The 20,475-nt window shown below is 36.5% G+C and overlaps 1 protein-coding gene across 2 annotated transcripts in view; it reads right to left on the bottom strand.

The window, feature by feature from the left end:
* Positions 1-5,337: 5,337 nt before the first annotated feature.
* The window catches only part of LOC126281535 (nuclear transcription factor Y subunit alpha), a 33,501-nt gene continuing 18,363 nt past the window's right edge, over positions 5,338-20,475 (bottom strand). For both annotated transcript variants that reach the window (XM_049980585.1, XM_049980584.1), the window contains exons 7-8: positions 17,793-17,884; positions 5,338-10,799 (exon numbers count right to left, since the gene is read on the bottom strand). In XM_049980585.1, the coding sequence (XP_049836542.1) occupies positions 10,619-10,799; positions 17,793-17,884 (273 nt within the window). In that variant the 3' untranslated portion in view covers positions 5,338-10,618. The remainder of the gene's footprint in view (positions 10,800-17,792; positions 17,885-20,475) is intronic.

Here is a 20,475-nt window from a genome sequence, read left to right as displayed (position 1 = left end):
TGGCCGTTGGCCCATGTAACCAACCCAAGAATATGTAGCTTTCAATCCACAGCTTGTTAAAACTTCAGTTACAGCGCATGACACTACACAAATAGAAATGATGAAACAACGGCAATGAATCCGTTAGCATGCACAAATGTTAGGTCCTGTTATAGTTGGCATAAAAAGTGAATAAGCCGTTTTGAAAGTTTATTCCCTGTTTCTCCACTTCAAGGGGTATTACTGGGAGATTTTAACTGGTATCTTCCAAAACTTTATCAGTCTGACCTTTTTTTCGTAACTCAGAACTCTAATTTTCAGTTTCAACCCAATATTATGAGAGTATGAAGAAATTATTTGTGTGAATATTTCCTAGCTTTATTTTGTAAATCATTGGATACCCTTGATTAATCATAATATCAAAAGATGGCATCCATATTCATATTATGGACATAAAAAGGCAATTTTGGTAGCAAAGTAACACATACCACAAGATGATAATCATTCATGACATACTATCCGTACTTCTTGTCAAATTTGGTTATTACAGCATGACCCCATTTTCAAACTAACCAAATCAGTTATACGAACACTGTCAAGTTTTGAACCTTGCTCCCTCTTGGAAAAATTCCTGTGGGTGCCCACAAGTATAGATAATATAAAAGGTTCCTAAGTTCTCCTAACACAAGCCTTTGAAGCCATAGAAACACATCCTGCTGAGTACACTTTCAACAGGCAACTGACATGCAGTTTTTTTTAATGTTAATTTGACACTACCATAATAGTATGTGTGTTCAGAGATCTTAAAGACATGTCTTCAGAGTGGAGAGTCACAGCAAACATGCTCTGCGAGCAGCAATTGGTGGGGAAGCACATGGAGACTTGTAAAAATGAGGAAATCGATCCTGAGGGAAATGCCTGGAGAAATCCAGACTGTCTTCATATTCTCTGTCACACTGCAAATCAATTACTTCTAGCTGCAAATCAGCACAACCTGAAAACTGGGAGATTTTCATTTTTTTTTTTTTTTTTTGTTACAAATTCTGATTTGCTACCCAATACGATTGGTGCTCTATCTCTAGACACAAACTAATCAATTTAATGAAAAACCTACATTATACATATTTTCTTCACCACTGCTGAGCACCTCACATGCAGCTTTGTGGCTGTGATATCTACACATTTAGAGTACTCAATGATAGGCAACAAGCTCCTAACAAAGATTTTGCAAGCTGGTACTTAATGTAATCTCCCACAACGTGTGTAAAAGCACGATTTTCTGATAAAAAGGCATAATGCATTCAGTTTCAAATACAAAGACCACAAAAGGGAATAAGGGCTTTGCTGAAGTAGTGAAAGTTTGTAACTCATCTGAACTGCACACTCATCTGATTGTAATTATAAACTTCTCCAATTATTCAGCCTCTTACAAAACACTAAATTTCTGCAAATCCTTTCTGTTTAAAAAGATAAAGATTGTTCGCACTATGAACTGAAATGCAAAGACTTGGTGGTGTTAATGCCAACTCACTATTGCTACTAAAAAGCAAAACTGTCAAAACTGACCCTCCACATTTCACAGTTGGCAGTTCTCCAGTGTTGTCACAAATACATTGTATGTGCACAGTGCTTTCACTCCTTCCATACTGCTACTGGCCTCCTTGTCAACAGAAACCATAGTCTGTGCGAGTGCTCAAAATGAGCGAGTATTAAGTCTTGCCCTATAGCAATTGTTGTTGTTGTTGTCTTCAATTCTGAGACTGGTTTGATGCAGCTCTCCATGCTACTCTATCCTGTGCAAGCTTCATCTCCCAGTACCTACTGCAGCCTACATCCTTCTGAATCTGCTTAGTGTATTCATCTCTTGGTCTCTCTCTATGATTTTTACCCTCCACCCTGCCCTCCAGTACTAAATTGGTGATCCCTTCATGCCTCAGAACATGTCCTGCCAACCAATCCCTTCTTCTAGTCAAGTTGTGCCACAAACTCCTCTTCTCCCAAATTCTATTCAATACCTCCTCATTAGTTATGTGATCTACCCATCTAATCTTCAGCATTCTTCTGTAACACCACATTTTGAAAGCTTCTATTCTCTTCTTGTCCGAACTATTTATCATCCATGTTTCACTTTCATACATGGCTACACTCCATACAAATACTTTCAGAAACCACTTCCTGGCACTTAACTCTATACTCGATGTTAACAAATTTCTCTTCTTCAGAAATGCTTTCCTTGCCATTGCCAGTCTACATTTTATATCCTCTCTACTTCAACCATCATCAGTTATTTTGCTCCCCAAGTAGCAAAACTCCTTTACTACTCATTTCCTAATCTAATTCCCTCAGCATCAGCAAACTTAATTCGACTACATTCCATTATCCTTGTTTTGCTTTTGTTGATGTTCATCTTATAACCTCCCTTCAAGACACTGTCCATTCCATTCAACTGCTCTTCCAAGTCCTTTGCTGACTCTGACAGAATTACGTCATCAGCGAACCTAGTTTTTATTTCTACTCCATGGGTTTTAATACCTACTCCGAACTTTTCCTTTACTGCTTGCTCAATATATACGAGATCGAATAGCATCAGGGAGAGGCTATAACCGTCTCACTCCCTTCCCAACCACTGCTTCCCTTTCATGTCCCTTGATTCTTGTAACTGCCATCTGCTTTCTGTACAAATTGTAAATAGCCTTTCGCTCCCTGTATTTTACTCCTGCCACCTTCAGAATTTGAGAGAGTATTCCAGTCAACATTGTCAAAAGCTTTCTCTAAGTCTACAAATGCTAGAAACGTAGGTTTGCCTTTCCCTAATCTTTCTTCTAAGATAAGTCGTAGGGTCAGTATTGCCTCACGTGTTCCAAAATTTCTAGAGAATCCAAACTGATCTTCCCCGAGGTCGGCTTCTATCAGTTTTTCCATTCGTCTGTAAAGAATTTGTGTTAGTATTTTGCAGCTGACTTATTCAACTGATAGTTCGGTAATTTTCACATCTGTCGACACCTGCTTACTTTGGGATTGGAATTATTATAGTCTTCTTGAAGTCTGAGGGAATTTCACCTGTCTCATACAGCTTGCTCACCAGATGGTAGTTTCGTCAGGACTGGCTCTCCCAAGAGTGCCAGTAATTCTAATGGAATGTTGTCTACTCCCAGGGCCTTGTTTCGACTTAGGTCTTTCAGTGCTCTGTCGAACTCTACACGCACTATCGTATCTCCCATTTCATCTTCATCTACATCCTCTTCCAGTTCCATAATATTGTCCTCAAGAACATCGCCCCTGTATAGACCCTCTATATACTCCTTCCACCTTTCCGCTTTCCCTTCTTTGCGTAGAACTGGGTTTCCATCTGAGCTCTTGATGTTCATACAAGTGGTTCTCTTTTCTCCAAAGGTCTCTAATTTTCCTGTAGGCAGTATCTATCTTACCCCTAGTGAGATAAGCCTCTACATCCTTACATTTGTCCTCTAGCCATCCCTGCTTAGTCATTTTGCACTTCCTATCGATCTCATTTTTGAGACGTTTGCATTCCTTTTTGCCTGCTTCATTTACTGCATTTTTGTATTTTCTCCTTTCATCAATTAAAGTATGCAATTCATTTTCTCGGATGGTGCAATTTTTATAACTGTCTAGTTTTCCCATTAACCTCTATGGTTAGTGTTTTGACTATGGAAAATATTACTATATTTTATGGTCTGAACAGAAAAGACACACACATGTAAAGAGCTGAAAGGAAAAATAATATAGGCTAAAATTAAGCAAATTAGTAAATGGATTGGCGAGATTTGAGTTGTGTGAAGTAAGAAGCCAGCTAGTTGAAACGATCACTGTAATATTTTACGAACGAAGGCTGGTATACCAAGTTCAATGGTGATAAATTTCCACATTTTGCACACTATCCTTCAGGTTGTTGGTATAGTTCTTGAGAAAACTGCAATTAACAAACCTGAAATCGAAGAATGGACTGTCTTTAGAAATCACATCATGCAAGGAAGATTTCTTATGCAAGGAAGATTTCTTGAGTGAACCACATTACAAATATGATGGACTAAAATCCAGAAAGTGCAAAATCTGCACTCAGATCAAAATAAAATTGATTGCTGGGCTTGCACAGTTGAGTAAGGAAGAGGATAGTGGTATCAGTCCCCATTACCAATGCATTCTGTAAAGTTGTGACTGCAAAAGCTATCCAATATATTTGTATTCCCATGCTCCCATAAACAACAAGCAGTTAATCACTTTGGTATGATATGCAACACGAATAGTAAAAACAACCCTTGATCAGAAATGTATACATTACCTTAGTGACGTGTACTAAAGAATTAAAGTAGTGGACTAGTGTGTTAATTTTAACAACAAAAACAATAGATTTTTGACAAAATTTTATTGGATAAATAAAAAATCTACTACATAAAATAAGGTTATAATTGGGCAAGATCTCGGGGCCAGCGGATGCTCCTTCACGCAGAAGGGTTGAAGGGGAAGGGAAAAGACTGTACACATCGAGGAACAGGAGTAGATTTCAGAAAAGTAACCAGAACCTGTCCTCTAAGTCTCCCATAACCCATGTTTCTGGATGACTTTTCCAAAATGTACTCCTTTTCCTAGACCTCTCCAGTCTTTTCCCTTCACCCCTCTTCCCCTTCAACCCTTCTACCTGAAGAAGGAACCACTGGCTCTGAAAGCTTGCCCAATTATAACCTTTTGTGTGTGTGTTCTGCCACCTCTTGGCGAGTAGCTGTTTATCCATCCAATTACATTAGACATGTTAAATTTGATACTTGTAATGCCAAATACTAGCACAATGTTTGACTTTTCCAGGCCTCTAAACACGTCTACAAAACAGAACACAGAAAAACATTCATCTTCATTACAGTAACATGTATACCAAAGTATTTGTACTAGACCTCCCCTTTGCTGTGTCCTATTGCAGTGCAACCCTATTTTTCTTTTCTTGTACAATATATGAGCAAAAACATATTTTGCACTAAACTTGGAATGAGCATTGGCTTCTAACATAGTATCACTGCCTTGAGGTGTACTGCCTTAACATTTTCAGATGTAGAAATGTTACATTTGTATATTTTTTTTTTTTTTTTTTTTTTTTTTTTTTTTTTTTTTTTTCCAACTGAGTTCAGAAATTTACCACACTCTAAATTTTGTTCCCTAGCAAAGTACTAAATATCAAAGTGAAGCAGTGACATCACAATATGCTTTTTAGTTACAACTTTCATGTCTATTAGGAACAAAAGCAAGAAAATTCATGGCTCCCATACACTTCACAAGCCATAGTTTACTTTGAAGAGAAAGGGTTGTTGAGGGGTTGTGGTGTGCTAAGTAAACAGTGTAAAAAGACAATTTTACCTTACAATTAATCAGTTCTGTATTTCACAGTGCTAAATACACAAAACACATTCAATGTCAGTAGCACAAACAGCTGCAACTTTCGTATCGGTGGTAAAGGGAACAACTTTGTGAAAATCATATACCAAATACATTGCCGAACTGTCAGCTTAGAGTAATTGTCCATGAAAAGGATAGGTTAAAATTAACATAATGTATAATAGAAGTCATCACACCCATTTGGATACTTAAAAATATCAGTGACAAATTCATGACAGTACATAAAGAATCGCATTCCCTGTCAAAAGACAAGTTTTAAGTCTATTTCGATGTACGGAACAAGTATATCGTATACCAAAAATTTCAAAAGAGTTTAAACAAAGCAATGTTATTACAAATTTGGTTCAAGGAAATGCAATTTCAGCAGCAACATCAACAAAGTTGTTTAATGTCATTTTTTTGCAAAACAAAATATTGGTGTTCTGTTATTTGTATGTACATTAGTTTTGTTAATTAACAGTATCTTCGTTATACTCCAAATACATTGCCACACAGGTGTTTGGAAAGTTACTAGTTTGCTCATTTCCAACAAAACTTACAAAAAATATATGTAGTTCTTGAAGGCAATGTACAAGATCAGTAACAGGGAAGACGTTTAAAACAAATTACATAGAATTTAGAATAACTATGACTCCCGTCAGAACTTTCTTACTCCACAATCTGACAGTAAGATACCATTCTGTAGACTCGACACAGAGTTTCATAATGCTTCATAAATATTCAACTTAATATATTACCAATCATGACTGGTAGATAAGATAATTTACCAAAACAATGATGCCAAATCACTGGGATGTGTTGTTTTCTGTAAAGTAACCACAATTCTTCAACTTGCCACCTTATCAGCAAAAGCTCACAACTATTTAGAGTCCTGGACACAGAGTTAGTTTCACATAGTGAAAGAAAGACTCGTGAATAACTGGCTTGAGGGAGGAAAAAGAGGCAAAACTTTACAATAATGAATAAGCAGTTGTCTCTTACGTAAAAATTCAAGTGCAACTAGTACATAATGGGTAAGATTATAGAATGAGGAAAGCATAGGTAATTACTCCACTAATCAAATAAAGAAAATCACACGAGACAAATACAAAAGGCACAGATAAGACAGTTGTCTAACAAGGGTGGCTTTCTTTTCAGGGTGGCAGTATGATCAACTTGTGCTTCTTGAAAACTTATTAGTAGTTTCATCTCACCAAACATAATTAACTCTACATTGTAACTGATTTCCCAATTATTCCGTTCAGACAATATACAACCATCTTCTCAAAAAATCAGACTGATATGCTAACATTTTTTTTTATTCAAAGATTTAATTTTCTCTTCATCAAGAATGAAAAACTAATGTCCACATTTCAACACTCAGATTTGGAACAGTATTCAGTTATTTCCTTAACTTACATATTATTCCAAGCAATCCACACAACTTCTGTGTTTTCGATTCATTCCACATGTGTCCTATTACCTTCCATAAGGTGTTTCAATTTACTACACTGCGAAGAAAGCTATAGGTAGTGAGTTTTAATCATTACCATCAAAGAAAGCGAACAAGAAAATTGTTACAAAGTGCTATCGATAAACAGACATGTAAGACCAACAATGTATCTCAAGCTTTCAAACAAAATTTATTCATAGAAAGTGTCATACTCTTATTACACCTGATTTTATTTTATTCGTGTTCACCTGTCCTTACAGTCACATCATTTACTTCTCAGTTAAATTCTGTTTCTATCTTCACAGCCTTACATCAATTTTATTTCATTAACCAACATTAATATGGGCTTTGCTTCTGACCCTCACTTGCACCCTCCATTCTGCCTATAGGCAACTACTAGCTCAGAAATTGATGTTCTAGTCACACTGCTACATTATCTTTGATCATGCCCAACTGCTCTCTATGACTGCCACCCGCACACAAAATGTTTAGTGTGGTCACATTCCCAGAAATGCTCATTATATAAATTAAATTAAAAAGGAAGCTTTTAACTTTCTGCACTGATCATTATTTACAACCTCTTCGAAAGGCACAAAGCTATTGTGCCTTCCTGAAGTAGGAAGAATGTCTTAATATTTTACCTTTTTTTTTACAAGTTATAAATAAATCAAATTGCTGCGGATGAATTTTGTTACAACTGATTACTGCTGACACTTCAAAGTTGATGTAAAGGAACATTTAAAATATGTACATTTAAAAACTCATGTATAAAACTATTAAGTACACCGTCATTTTTTTTCTCACAGTCACAGACTGTGGTATATGCTAATTACATCAAGTAACAAATATACATTTGTACTTTCAAAATTGAAACATCTCTGTTGGAAGGCAGTGGTAAAAACGAAAGTCCAACACTTCGCAGGCAGAGACAAATGACACTCCTTTTGAGATGCTATTAGTTTCCCGGACTGAGTTCTTTTGAGTGGTGAACAACATTCAGCAATTTGGCTGGGCAATGATGATTCAACATTCTGTAACACTCTCTCATTGCAGCACATCTCAAAACTACTCTACATTTGATGGTCAATATGGATACCAACTTTTATGTTTATTGCTTCTTCTCGGAATGAAAAATATGGAAAATACATTTATCCACATACATCAAACTTTAATCTTGAGAAAAACAATTACCAGCACAGATGGGTTATTCAGTAAATGAAAACACCGAAATAAACTACTGGAAATTAAATCACTAACAACTTCATAGAACAATTTGCAATGTAATTTTTTTTTCTTTACAGATAAGCAACTGACTTGTGAAAGCTGAAATCCCAAGACAATGATATTTATAAATATGATTCCACAGTTGCAAATAGTAGAAAAATAAACAGTTAAAATTTAAATAGTGTTCACATAAATTACTGGATAAAATCATTATCATTTTGCTTACTGCTTTTGAAATTTCTTTCTATGCTGTTTTCATACTATTCCTTTAACATTTTGATCTTAACAAAAGTAACAGACTACTTGTAACAGCAATTATAAAAACTTTTTACTATAATTACAGGAATAAAGATTTTGTACACATTACAAAACATATTTTTCATAAAACCTTATGTACACCAAAAACTACAACGTGAAAAAACTACAACGTGAAAAAACAGGCATTCTACATTACTCAACAATGTTCCATAGTGCCACAATTAATACATTATGTACTCTCAAACTCCAAATAACTGCTACTACATGACAAGGACATAGTCACAAGTCTAACAGCTTCTTATAGACGATAATTTCACAATGTAAATTCATGATTAAATATTAGTTTCACAGATAGCTCGAATGACACCACTGCCAACCTTCAACAAGCAAACAGTTAGTCAATTCATTACAATGCCAATTATCCACAGCTGACATGTGGCAGGTTGGAACATTAAAGACAACAGATTGTTGCCTAAAAATAATTACTCATTTAAAAAGAAATTGAGCTTCTCAGCTTTCATACTGTGATCACAATATACCATCACTTCTCCCATCAAATACAGTGCAGTACACGTAGAGCACCTATCAGTCTCTTCAAATCTGTGCAATCCCTTAACTCATTACATTCTTGGTCATCTCTCTCATTTATGATAGTTTCACTCTTCTGATAAGCCCTGGGTATCAGAAACTGGAGTACATAACTGATAAGCAGACAATTTAAAATACTTGCCAAGTTGAACATATTTCCAGGTATGTGCAGTTAACAACAGTCATTTAAATGGTGATGATTGTTCATGTGATCAGAGAAAGCAAATCTTCAAACTCTGGTTTTGAATGTCTGCCCTCACACTATATTTGGCCAATCAGTGTTCCTTTTCATTCCATATACGAAATGCACATAAGATGGACAAGAGATCTGTCCCAATTATGTATCAGTTAAAACAGTTTTAGTTTGGCTAAGCAGACCATGTAACTGTTGGAAGCAATAACTTTTAATCAACAGTGACTGCTAATTAATTACAAGTTTTATTTGTGCAAATAATTGCATAGAGCTTTTAATTACAATGGGCATGCATGAGTACATTTAAACAAAGAACCTGAAACAGTATGCTTAGTTGGTTCACAGATAATTGGTTCTATTGCAGTGTTTAGCAACAACTGACAGTGGAAAGGGTGTGCTAATATTGAATTTTGAGTCACAGGGATACAACATGTGACAAAATGCTGACATGGCAAGAGTGTTTCACAATGTAACTGCCATTGTTTTAACTTATTGTCTTTAGTTTCATGAAAGAAAAGCTACCTGACCAGTAACACATAACCCATTATTGATTTCACATTTTCAAAATAAAAAGGCAAGAATTATCTTGGAAGTACACATTCCATAATATAATAAAATGGAAAAAATACAATGATGAGCACTTGTCAACACTTTTAGACAATAATCGAGTGTTTTCACCCAGTGAGGACTCATCTGATAACAACAACAAAAACATTTAGTTTTTTTTTATGCGGTCTATTTCCAGAGACTCCATGTGCACACTTCCCAATCACACATATTTAAATTAATCAATGAAATACTATAAAATGATTCTACAAGCTAAATTACACATGTTACAAATACAAATATTTACATTTACTCTAGCATACAGCACTGAACTGCTGAATGCTAAACGTTTAGTCCACTCCTCCAAAATTATGCAAATACAATTCACTCTCCTGAAATTGTTTTACACATTTTCGAGGATTCATTTAACACACATGACATAACAAATTTTTAACAGTCTTGAAAACCAAGAATAAAAGCTACACAAAATATGCATAAATACTGTTAAACCGCCTAAGCAGTAGAGAGAATCAGTGTCATTTGTAGTCTTCTCAAAAAAAGAGAAGACTAAGAGTGTCTAAAAACTGTCCTGCTGCTGCTGCTGCTGTCCTATTGCTGATGACATAATAAACCCAGTCAGCCACTGCCATTATTTACAAAGAAGTTTCTTTGATAGACATGATTAATATTAATCATTCTCCATGGAGACAGGCTGCAGTATTCACTGCTCCCTCCTGAACAATCATATTATAAAAAAACCAAATTGTCACTGAATTTACCAGACTGTCATAAATAGCTGCATCTCACCTGTGAGACACCACATAACTCAAACACTGTTTAAGAATACCACTGCCTTTACATCTCAGTTGTGATCACTGAGCTAACAAAAATTTCACACATCTTCATTTCATTGTTGCACAAAATTTTACACATATGAAGACCCGCATTACAATGAGTGCATTCGCCTTCACACATCTTGTGCAACACTAGTAGCCCTATGACAAGTCAAACATATTCCATTCACCACCTGCCTTCTGACAGTCTGATGGCCTCACCTCGATGACAAGTGTTGATCCCAGGTTATCTGCATCCACTTGTGAGCTAGTTGACGTTACAGGAACACTGTTGATGTTTGTTCTTGCTTCCACTTGCAGGTTGTTATTCTGTTGAAGTTCCCTACAAAATATTAATGTTTGTTAAATAGCTTGAAACATTTACCTACAGAGATAATTATGTAAAAACATATGACAAGCACTATTAGAGAAGAGGCTAAAAACATTGGTAAAAGTGAGCAAACACACGTGAAATGTTACAATAAAACAATGGATCCATTATGTGACACCAGATAAACTTTCATTAGGTTACAAACATAACAAAACAGTAAATTTTTCAGTATTTTTTTCGGGGTGACTACATCCATTAATTTATTTCATTTGTCATAATTTCACTGCCAAACACAATGAAAAATCAAAGTCAAATACGGGGAAAACAGATGTTTCCTCTTACATAGGATGAAGTCCTTGACAGCACCACAAAATAAATAGACTGGTGGGGAAAAAAAAATCCCTACACCAAGAAGGAGTAGCGTAATATACATAAAAGTTAGTAGGTGCGATCCTAAATCTTAAAGATGACGTGTATTTAAATTTAGCACCACTTGTAGTGTCACTATGAAGATGTCAATCAGATCTGCTTTAAATACATACTGTAATGGTCATAAGCGTTAGTTAATCCTGAGATTGGACATAGAGATGATGTTAGTTAATATTGACTTCAATATGACAAAGATGCCATTATCAACAATTCACTGTGTTTGAACAAGGTAATATAATGGGGCTATGAGAAGCTGGATGTTCCTTCCACAATATTGCAGAAAGACTTGGCAGGAATGTAGCCACTGAACACGATTGCTGGCAGTGTTGGTCATAGGAAGATACGGTCACAATAAGACTAGGCTCTGGACAGCAACGTGACGCTACTGAGGGGGGAAGACCGTCATGTGCGGCAAATGGCTGTGGTGAATCACATTGCATCTGGAGCAACAATGTGAGCGGCAGTTGACATCACAGTAGCACAAAAACTGTTACAAATTAATTAATTCAAGGACAACTCCGAGCCAGAGACTTGGTAGCACACATTCCACTGGCGCTAAACCACCATTTGGGTCTTCAGTGGCCTCAAATAAGAGTTCATTGGAGGGTGGAGTGAAGCAACATCACTGTGGCAGGAAAAAGACCCTGCAAGAACGAGACCGACGATGACTAAAGGGAATTCTTCAACGTGACAGAAACGCAACCCTTCCGCAAACTGCTGCCTATTTCAATGCTGGGCAATCAGCAAGTGTCAGCGTGTGAACCATTCAACAAATCGTCATAGATATGGGCTTTCGGGGCCAAAGGCCCACTCATATACACTTGATGACTGCACAACACACAGCTTTACACCTCTCCTACGCCCGTCAACACTGACATTGGACTGTCAATGATAGGAACATGTTGCCTGGTGGGACGATTGTATCAAGAGGATGGACGTGTACAGGTATAGAGAGAACCTCATGAATCCATGGACCCTGCATGACAGCAGGGGACTGTTCAAGCTGGTGGAGGCTCTGTAATGGTGTGGGGCATGTGCAGTTGGGGTGATATGGGACCCCCAATACGTCTAGATATAATTCTGACAGGCGATACATACCTAACTAAGCATATTGTCTCATCACCTGTATCCATTCATGTCCACTGTGCATTCCGACAAACCCGGGCAATTCCAGCAGGATAATTCGACACTCGCACATCCAGAACTACAACAGTGTGACTCCAAGGAACACACTTCTGAGTTGCCACATGCTCTTCAGAAGAGATCTCCACCCCCTTGTACTTTTATGGAATTATGACAGATTTGTAAGATTAATGGTGTCAGTTTCCTCCAGTACTACTTCAGACATTAGTCGATTCTGTGTGTGTGTGAGAGAGAGAGAGAGAGAGAGAGAGAGAGAGAGAGAGAGAGAGAGAGAGAGAGAGAGATCAAATTGCAGAAGATTGTTGTTAGAATAGCTGGAACTTTTCCTCCCTTCTGGAATTTATAACAATTACAAAATCAGATCTAATAAGACTCAGTCACAGCAACTGAGAGGGCATCATAAAAACAACTGAACAGATTTGTGTCTCAATTCCCATGCCACTGCACAACATAGTTCAGATCACATGTAAATCTGTTGACACCCTGATAACTAGTTGGAGTTCACACGTCAGGAGAAGGCAAGGGCACCTCCAACATCATGCCTTGTAAGCATCACATCGAATAGCAAAGTTTGAATTTTTGAAACCTTTTTAATTAAGACTCAGTATTAACAGGGTAACATTTACACAACTAAAATGTAAAGAGCCCATAATTTTGGGATGGAACTGCCAGTCTCCAATGAACATTACACATTTAGATAAACAATTAGAAAATAGTCTGTGTAAACCGATATTAATGTTAATATGATTTATCAGTCAAGTCACTTTCTCATACCAAATTTTTTAGACTGGTGTGCAATATTTATGACCTCGACATCCTCTGTAGGTAATGCATTTGATGAAAATGGATCCAAAGACACACACTACATCCACGTATTATAATAAGCAGCTTTTTGCTGATAGCAATTTAGAACAGAAATTAAAGTGATAAAATATAGACTAACATAGCACTGCTGCTTATTTTTGATGACTATGAAAGTGTCATAATAATAATAATAATAATAATAATAATAATAAGAAGAAGAAGAAGAAGAAGAAGAAGAATTATTTCTTTCTTATCTCAGACGTTATATATGGTCAAAAGTGGAAAGTGACGCGGACCTTGATCAAGCGCGACTTTCTTTTAACTGTACGGTATATGTTATATTGCATTTAGGAACTTTCGGGTAATTGAACATGTATCAATAATTACGGATTTCTGTAGTTGTATATACAAGTTTGGATGTAGCTGTATTGCATTGATGTACTGGTGGATATTGTGTGGTATGACTCCTGCAGTTGATAGTATAATTGGTATAATGTCAACTTTATCTTGATGCCACATATCCTTGACTTCGTCAGCCAGCTGGATGTATTTTTCAATTTTTTCTCTTTTTTGTTGTATTGGGTATGGAGATTTCAATTAGTTGTGTTAATTTCTTCTTTTTATTGGCGAGTATGATGTCAGGTTTGTTATGTGGTGGTGTTTTACCTGTTATAATGTTTCTGTTCTAGTATAATTTGTATTCATCATTCTCCAGTACATTTTGTGGTGCATACTTGTATGTGGGAACGTGCTGTTTTATAAGTTTATATTGTAGGGCAAGCTGTTGATGTATTATTTTTGCTACATTGTCATGTCTTCTGGGGTGTTCTGTATTTGCTAGTATTGTACATCCGCTTGTGATGTGATCTACTGTTTCTATTTGTTGTTTGCAAAGTCTGCATTTATCTGTTGTGGTATTGGGATCTTTAATAATATGCTTGCTGTAATATCTGGTGTTTATTGTTTGATCCTGTATTGCAATCATGAATCTTTCCATTTCACTGTATATATTGCCTTTTCTTAGCCATGTGTTGGATGCGTCTTGATCGATGTGTGGCTGTGTTAGATGATTCGGGTGCTTGCCATGTAGTGTTTTCTTTTTCCAATTTACTCTTTTCGTATCTGTTGATGTCATGTGATCTAAAGGGTTGTAGAAGTGGTTATGAAATTGCAGTGGTGTAGCCGATGTATTTATATGAGTGATTGCTTTGTGCATTTTGCTAGTTTCTACTCGTTCTAGAAAGAATTTTCTTACATTGTCTACCTGTCCATAATGTAGGTTTTTTATGTCGATAAATCCCCTTCCTCCTTCCTTTCAGCTTAATGTGAATCTTTCTGTTGCTGAATGTATGTGATGTATTCTATATTTGTGGCATTGTGATCGTGTAAGTGTATTGAGTGCTTCTAGGTCTGTGTTACTCCATTTCACTACTCCAAATGAGTAGGTCAATATTGGTATAGCATAAGTATTTATAGCTTTTGTTTTGTTTCTTGCTGTCAATTCTGTTTTCAGTATTTTTTTTTTAGTCTTTGTCTATATTTTTCTTTTAGTTGTTCTTTAATATTTGTATTATCTATTCCTATTTTTTGTCTGTATCTTAGATATTTATAGCCATCTGTTTTTTCCATCGCTTCTATGCAGTCGCTGTGGTTATCCAATATGTAATCTTCTTGTTTAGTGTGTTTTCCCTTGACTATGCAATTTTTCTTACATTTGTCTGTTCCAAAAGCCATATTTATATCACTGCTGAATACTTCTGTTATCTTTAGTAATTGGTTGAGTTGTTGATTTGTTGCTGCCAGTAGTTTCAGATCATCCATGTATAGCAAATGTATGATTTTGTGTGGGTATGTTCCAGTAATATTGTATCCATAATTTGTATTATTTAGCATGTTGGATAGTGAGTTCAGAGCAAGGCAGAACCAGAAAGGACTTAATGAGTCTCCTTGGTATATTCCACGCTTAATCTGTATTGGCTGTGATGTGATATTATTTGAATTTTTTTGGATATTAAGTGTGGTTTTCCAATTTTTTCATTACTATGTTTAGGAACTGTATCAATTTAGGATCTACTTTGTATATTTCCAATATTTGTAGTAACCATGAGTGGCTTACACTATCAAAAGCTTTTCGGTAATCAATGTATGCGTAGTGTAGCGACCTTTGTTTAGTTTTAGCTTGATATGTCACCACTGTATCTATTATCAGTTGCTTTTTACATCCTCATGCTCCTTTGCAGCAGCCTTTTTGTTCTTCATTTATAATTTTGCTCTGTGTTGTATGTGTCATTAATTTCTGTGTAATGACTGAAGTTAATATTTTGTATATTGTTGGTAGGCATGTTATGGGGCAGTATTTAGCTGGGTTTGCTGTGTCTGCTTGATCTTTAGGTTTCATACAAGTTACTCCATGTGTAAGTGTATCAGGAAATGTGTATGGGTCTGCAATGTAACTGTTAAATAATTTAAATAAAATAGAAAGAAACTTCCACATGGGAAAAATATATTAAAAACAAAGATTCCAAGACTTACCAAGCGGGAAAGCGCCGGTAGATAGGCACAATAAATAAAACACAGAATTTCTAGCTTTCGCAACCGACGGTTGCTTCTTCAGGAAAGAGGGAAGGAGAGGGAAAGACGAAAGGATGTGGGTTTTAAGGGAGAGGGTAAGGAGTCATTCCAATCCCGGGAGCGGAAAGACTTCCCTTAGGGGGAAAAAAGGACAGGTGTACACTCGCGCGCACACACACACATATCCATCCGCACATACACAGACACAAGCAGACTCCTTACCATCTCCCTTAAAACCCACATCCTTTCGTCTTTCCCTCTCCTTCTCTCTTTCCTGAAGAAGCAACAGTCGGTCGCGAAAGCTAGAAATTGTGTGTGTGTGTGTGTGTGTGTGTGTGTGTGTGTGTGTGTGTGTGTGTGTGTGTGTGTGTGTTTTATTTATTGTGCCTATCTACCGGCGCTTTCCCGCTTGGTAAGTCTTGGAATCTTTGTTTTTAATATGTTAAATAATTTAGTTAGATGTGAATGTGTTGAGGTAAACTTCTTTAGCCAGAAAATTGCTATTTTATCTTTTCAAGGGGCTTTCCAATTGTGAGTAGAATTAATTGCTTTGGTGACTTCATGTTGCATTTGTGGTATCATCTTTGTGTTTGTTTCTGCTTGTATCCACCGTGCATGCCTGTTATGTTGTACCGAGTTTGACCATATGTTGCTCCAAAAGTGTTCCATGTCTGTTATGTTTGGTGGATTGTCTATTTTAATGTTGTGTTATCTATTGTCTGGTAAAATTTCTTTTGATTTGTGTTGAACGTTTGGTTTGGTTTCCTTCTATTTTCACTTTTTTTGTAACTTCTAAAGTCGTTTGGCCAATGCTTGTAATTTCTGCTTGTTTTCATCTAATTGCTCTATCGCTTCATGTTGTGAGATTTTACCTAACCTTTTTTTTTTCCCCTCTGACATCTGATGTCTTCTAAATTGTGTTAGCTGTCCAATGTCTCTTCTCAGTTTTTCCTATTCTGATCTGTAGCCTGTGTTGCCATGCTGGTTTTTTGTGTTTCTTCTGTGTGTTGGTTGGTTCTGATCTCTGCCTAGTGTGTACATTTAGTGTACAATGCTCCTATATAAACCAGTAGTTTTAACTCTTCCATAGTTGTGTTTTCATTTATTTTGTTGTGTATGATTGTGTTGATAGTTTTTATTGTTGTTTCAACTTGTGGGTTATTTGGCGGTCTATACAAGAATGGTCTAATGTCTGTATTTGTGTCTTTGTATTCTATATATGTCAGCTGAAATTTTTCTTCTATATCTAACATGTGTGTCACTTCGTGTTCTATTTGTACTTGATCTGGTGGCAGTCTTAAGATTTCGTTTTCCTCTGATTGTTTAATTGATGTGTGTTGTTCTTTGTTTGTTTGCTCTGAGATGTTTGAGTCCATTACTGTATTTTCTTCTTCTTCTGATTGCACATTATTTTGTTCCAGTATTTGTAGTACTTGTTGTTCGATGTTTTCTAATTCTGACTGGGGTATCCTGTTATTTTTGATTATTACACGGATCTGATCAGCTAGTCGTTGTTCCGTTAAAAATTTTAATTCTGGGTATCTGGTAATAAATGTTGTGTTTACTTGTGATCTGTATCCAGTTGTGTTGGTTCCTAGGTTTGTTGCTTGGTAATAACAGAACATGAAGTGTCGATTAACTTCATCTGACCATCTCATCCTCTGTCTTTGTTTTCCTTCTAGGGTGGTTGCAGGAAGCATATCCTGCTAAACACCTCAATTTGGATTTAAATCATTTTCCAATTGGCTAGCAGTGTCGTTACCATTGTGGGCGGGCATAGGGTTCAAGTGTCGTCCCCGACCATGACGGCGCTTGTCCGAGGCTTCTTCAGTTGTGTCCTGAACCAACTAATCACACTAAAGGGGGGGGGGGTTAGCCCTTTTAGTGGTTTGTTCTTTTCGTCGCCTTTTACGACTGGCAGAACATACAGGAGGCCTATTCTTTTCCCGGGCCTCCACGGGGAGTTATTATTATTATTATTATTATTATTATTATTATTATTATTATTATTATTATTATTATTATTATTATATGTATGAAATGCCATGTACAACTTACAGTTTCTTCTTCACTGAGCCTGAATGAAACCTGCCCCCTTCTCCTCTGATGCGGTTCATTGCGTGACGATGCCTTGATTCATGGAGGTATTTCTGTAAGAGAAATTACAACAGAGTTTTAGTAAGGATTATTTTGTCACATAACAAAGAAATTGTTGCTTGGCAGCAGTGAATTGTTAATGTTAGTAGAACAACTCTAACATTTTTTAAGATAAGCAGAAGTATTTTGTAGGCAAGTTGGTAACTATCAGATTGTAAATATTACAACCATAATGGTAAATCCTGGGTGGAATAATATGTAAAATAAGGAAAGGCTACCATTCACCAACAGCATACTGAGGAGCATAGATAGTTTTTTAACAGAAAACAGGCATTTGCTCTAAGTTTTGAACTCTTGCCCTTTTTCTAATAAAAAGCCCCCCCCCCCCCCTTCGGCCCCCAGTTACACACACACACACACACACACACACACACACACACACACACACACACACACACACACACACACACACAAATGTACACACCTGCAATCACAAACCGCTAAGATTTTAAATATGAACATGCATTTATTGGTGCACTGAAGGAAGTGCAACTGAGAACAGAGTGAGACAGGGTGGTGTCCTACCCTCCATGTAGTTAGATATGTATAGAGTAGGCATGAAAGAAAACTTTAAGGGAGAAAACAAAAACTTTTAGGTTTACCAAAGACTTTGCAATTCTGTCAAATTGTGGAGGACATGTTAAATAAGCTGAGTGAAATTTAGAGCTTCTTGGAAAATGGTTATAAGATGAACATGAATAAAAGTCACACAATGATAATGAACAGTAGTGTAAGTCAGGTGGTACTGTGGCTTTAGATTAAGAAATGAGATAATGCAGTCAATGGGTTTTGCTATTTGAGAAAAAAAATGTCCATGATAGAGATATAAATTTTAGACTGGAAATAGCAAGAAAATCTCATCTGAAAAAGAGAAATATGTTGACATTTAACATCATTTGAAGTGTTAGACCAGACCACTGATGACGACCATCATAATTATCATTTGAAAGTGAAACACATTTTTTGTACTTTATGTATGATATATGGACATAAGATGCACCAAAATACTCTGACTGCATCGACTGTTATCAGCTGGGCGATTGTTTTCCAACAACCAACTGAATCTATTCTTTTCATTTGATTGTTCCCATCACTAGTTTTGGCATTGATTTTCTAATAAAAATGTATGCACATTCTTCCCATTTAACACTTTATCTGCTCTGGATGTGTTTACGAATGCACCTTTGTACCTGTCCCTGTGTGCTCTTAACGTGTTTACGCACTCCACCAGCACTTCTACCTGGTACTCTCAATGTGTCTAGGGACAGGTACAAAGGCATACTCGTAAACACGTCCAAAGCAGTTAAAGGGTTAACTTATAAAAAAAAAACAGTGTATTTTGCACTTATGTTGAGGTCACCCCAAAGAAATAAGAATCCACCCAACAAGGGTCTCGAACCTTCAACCCTGAGATTAAAAGTCTCAAGCTCAACCGACTGAGCTAGGCAGGCACACAGACAGCAATTACTGTGAGTACATACAGCTAGTCTATGATGATGAGGTCCCGTACTCAGGAGCGTAGGGGACGATGTGGGAGACCCGCACCACTGACTAGTCTATACTTATAGCAGGAGTGGCAATGGCTGAAAACAGACCCATGTCCCATGCTTGATGATGCTCTGCCAGCCTAACTTTTTTTATGATTTTACGTAAGACACTAGTGTAAAAGTTGTGGCAGATAGTTTGCAGTACAGTAACTACTACTTATTGGATACCGCAACAACATACTTGGTAGAAAAAGACAATTAAATCCACATAGCAATCCTGATTTTAAATTGTGTAAAAAAGTATCTCTAGCAATAATTAGCTTTAAGACTTAAGTAAGTTATATTCTAGTTACAATGCAGTTTTCATGTTTCTTATTTCTGGAACAAAAATTTGGGTTGTTTCCGAAGATGAGGAGACCATAAATGCATTTGCCATTGATAACTGCATTTTCCATTGCCAAATAAGTAAACTGTTTGCAGAAAACCAGTAACTTAAGCTAACATTCCTGTAACACATGTTAGCTTCACCATACTTATAGCCAGTGATGTCACAAGAGCTTCAGCCAGTGTTTCTGACCACCTGCCCGAATCTTTTAATTTAATGATTTTTAAGCTTTAGTTACACGAAAATACTTTGTGAGAATATTGACCAAAAATGCTATTTGAATTGTATAATTGTTCAGAACAACAATAATACAGAACATATTTCTAACTTACGAAAACAGCCTACTGTAGGTCACCATTCACCCCCCCCCCCCCCCAAAAAAAAATCATTGTTTGATGTCATTGAAGTTACTTTTTCTTTAAAAACTTACAAATATTTTACAACCTGAACTGAAATGTATACTTTTAACACTCCAACACAGTTTTACATCAACACTTACTTATGACTTCCTGTGCATTTTTAATTAAGACCAATTTAGTCAAAAATTCATTGGGTATCTATGAGTTGCCTCAAAAACCGCAGTTCAAGTTGCAGAATATTTGTAAGTTTTTAAAGAAAAAGTAACTTTACTGTTGCTGAGCAAACCCTCCATAAGATGACAATGTTTGATGCCTCCAGAATCACCAGGCTATAATACTGATGCTAAGAGTGA

This window comes from Schistocerca gregaria, chromosome 7 (genome assembly GCF_023897955.1).
Source record: "Schistocerca gregaria isolate iqSchGreg1 chromosome 7, iqSchGreg1.2, whole genome shotgun sequence".
Taxonomy (NCBI): domain Eukaryota; kingdom Metazoa; phylum Arthropoda; class Insecta; order Orthoptera; family Acrididae; genus Schistocerca; species Schistocerca gregaria.
This window is presented reverse-complemented; position numbering and strand designations above follow the sequence as displayed.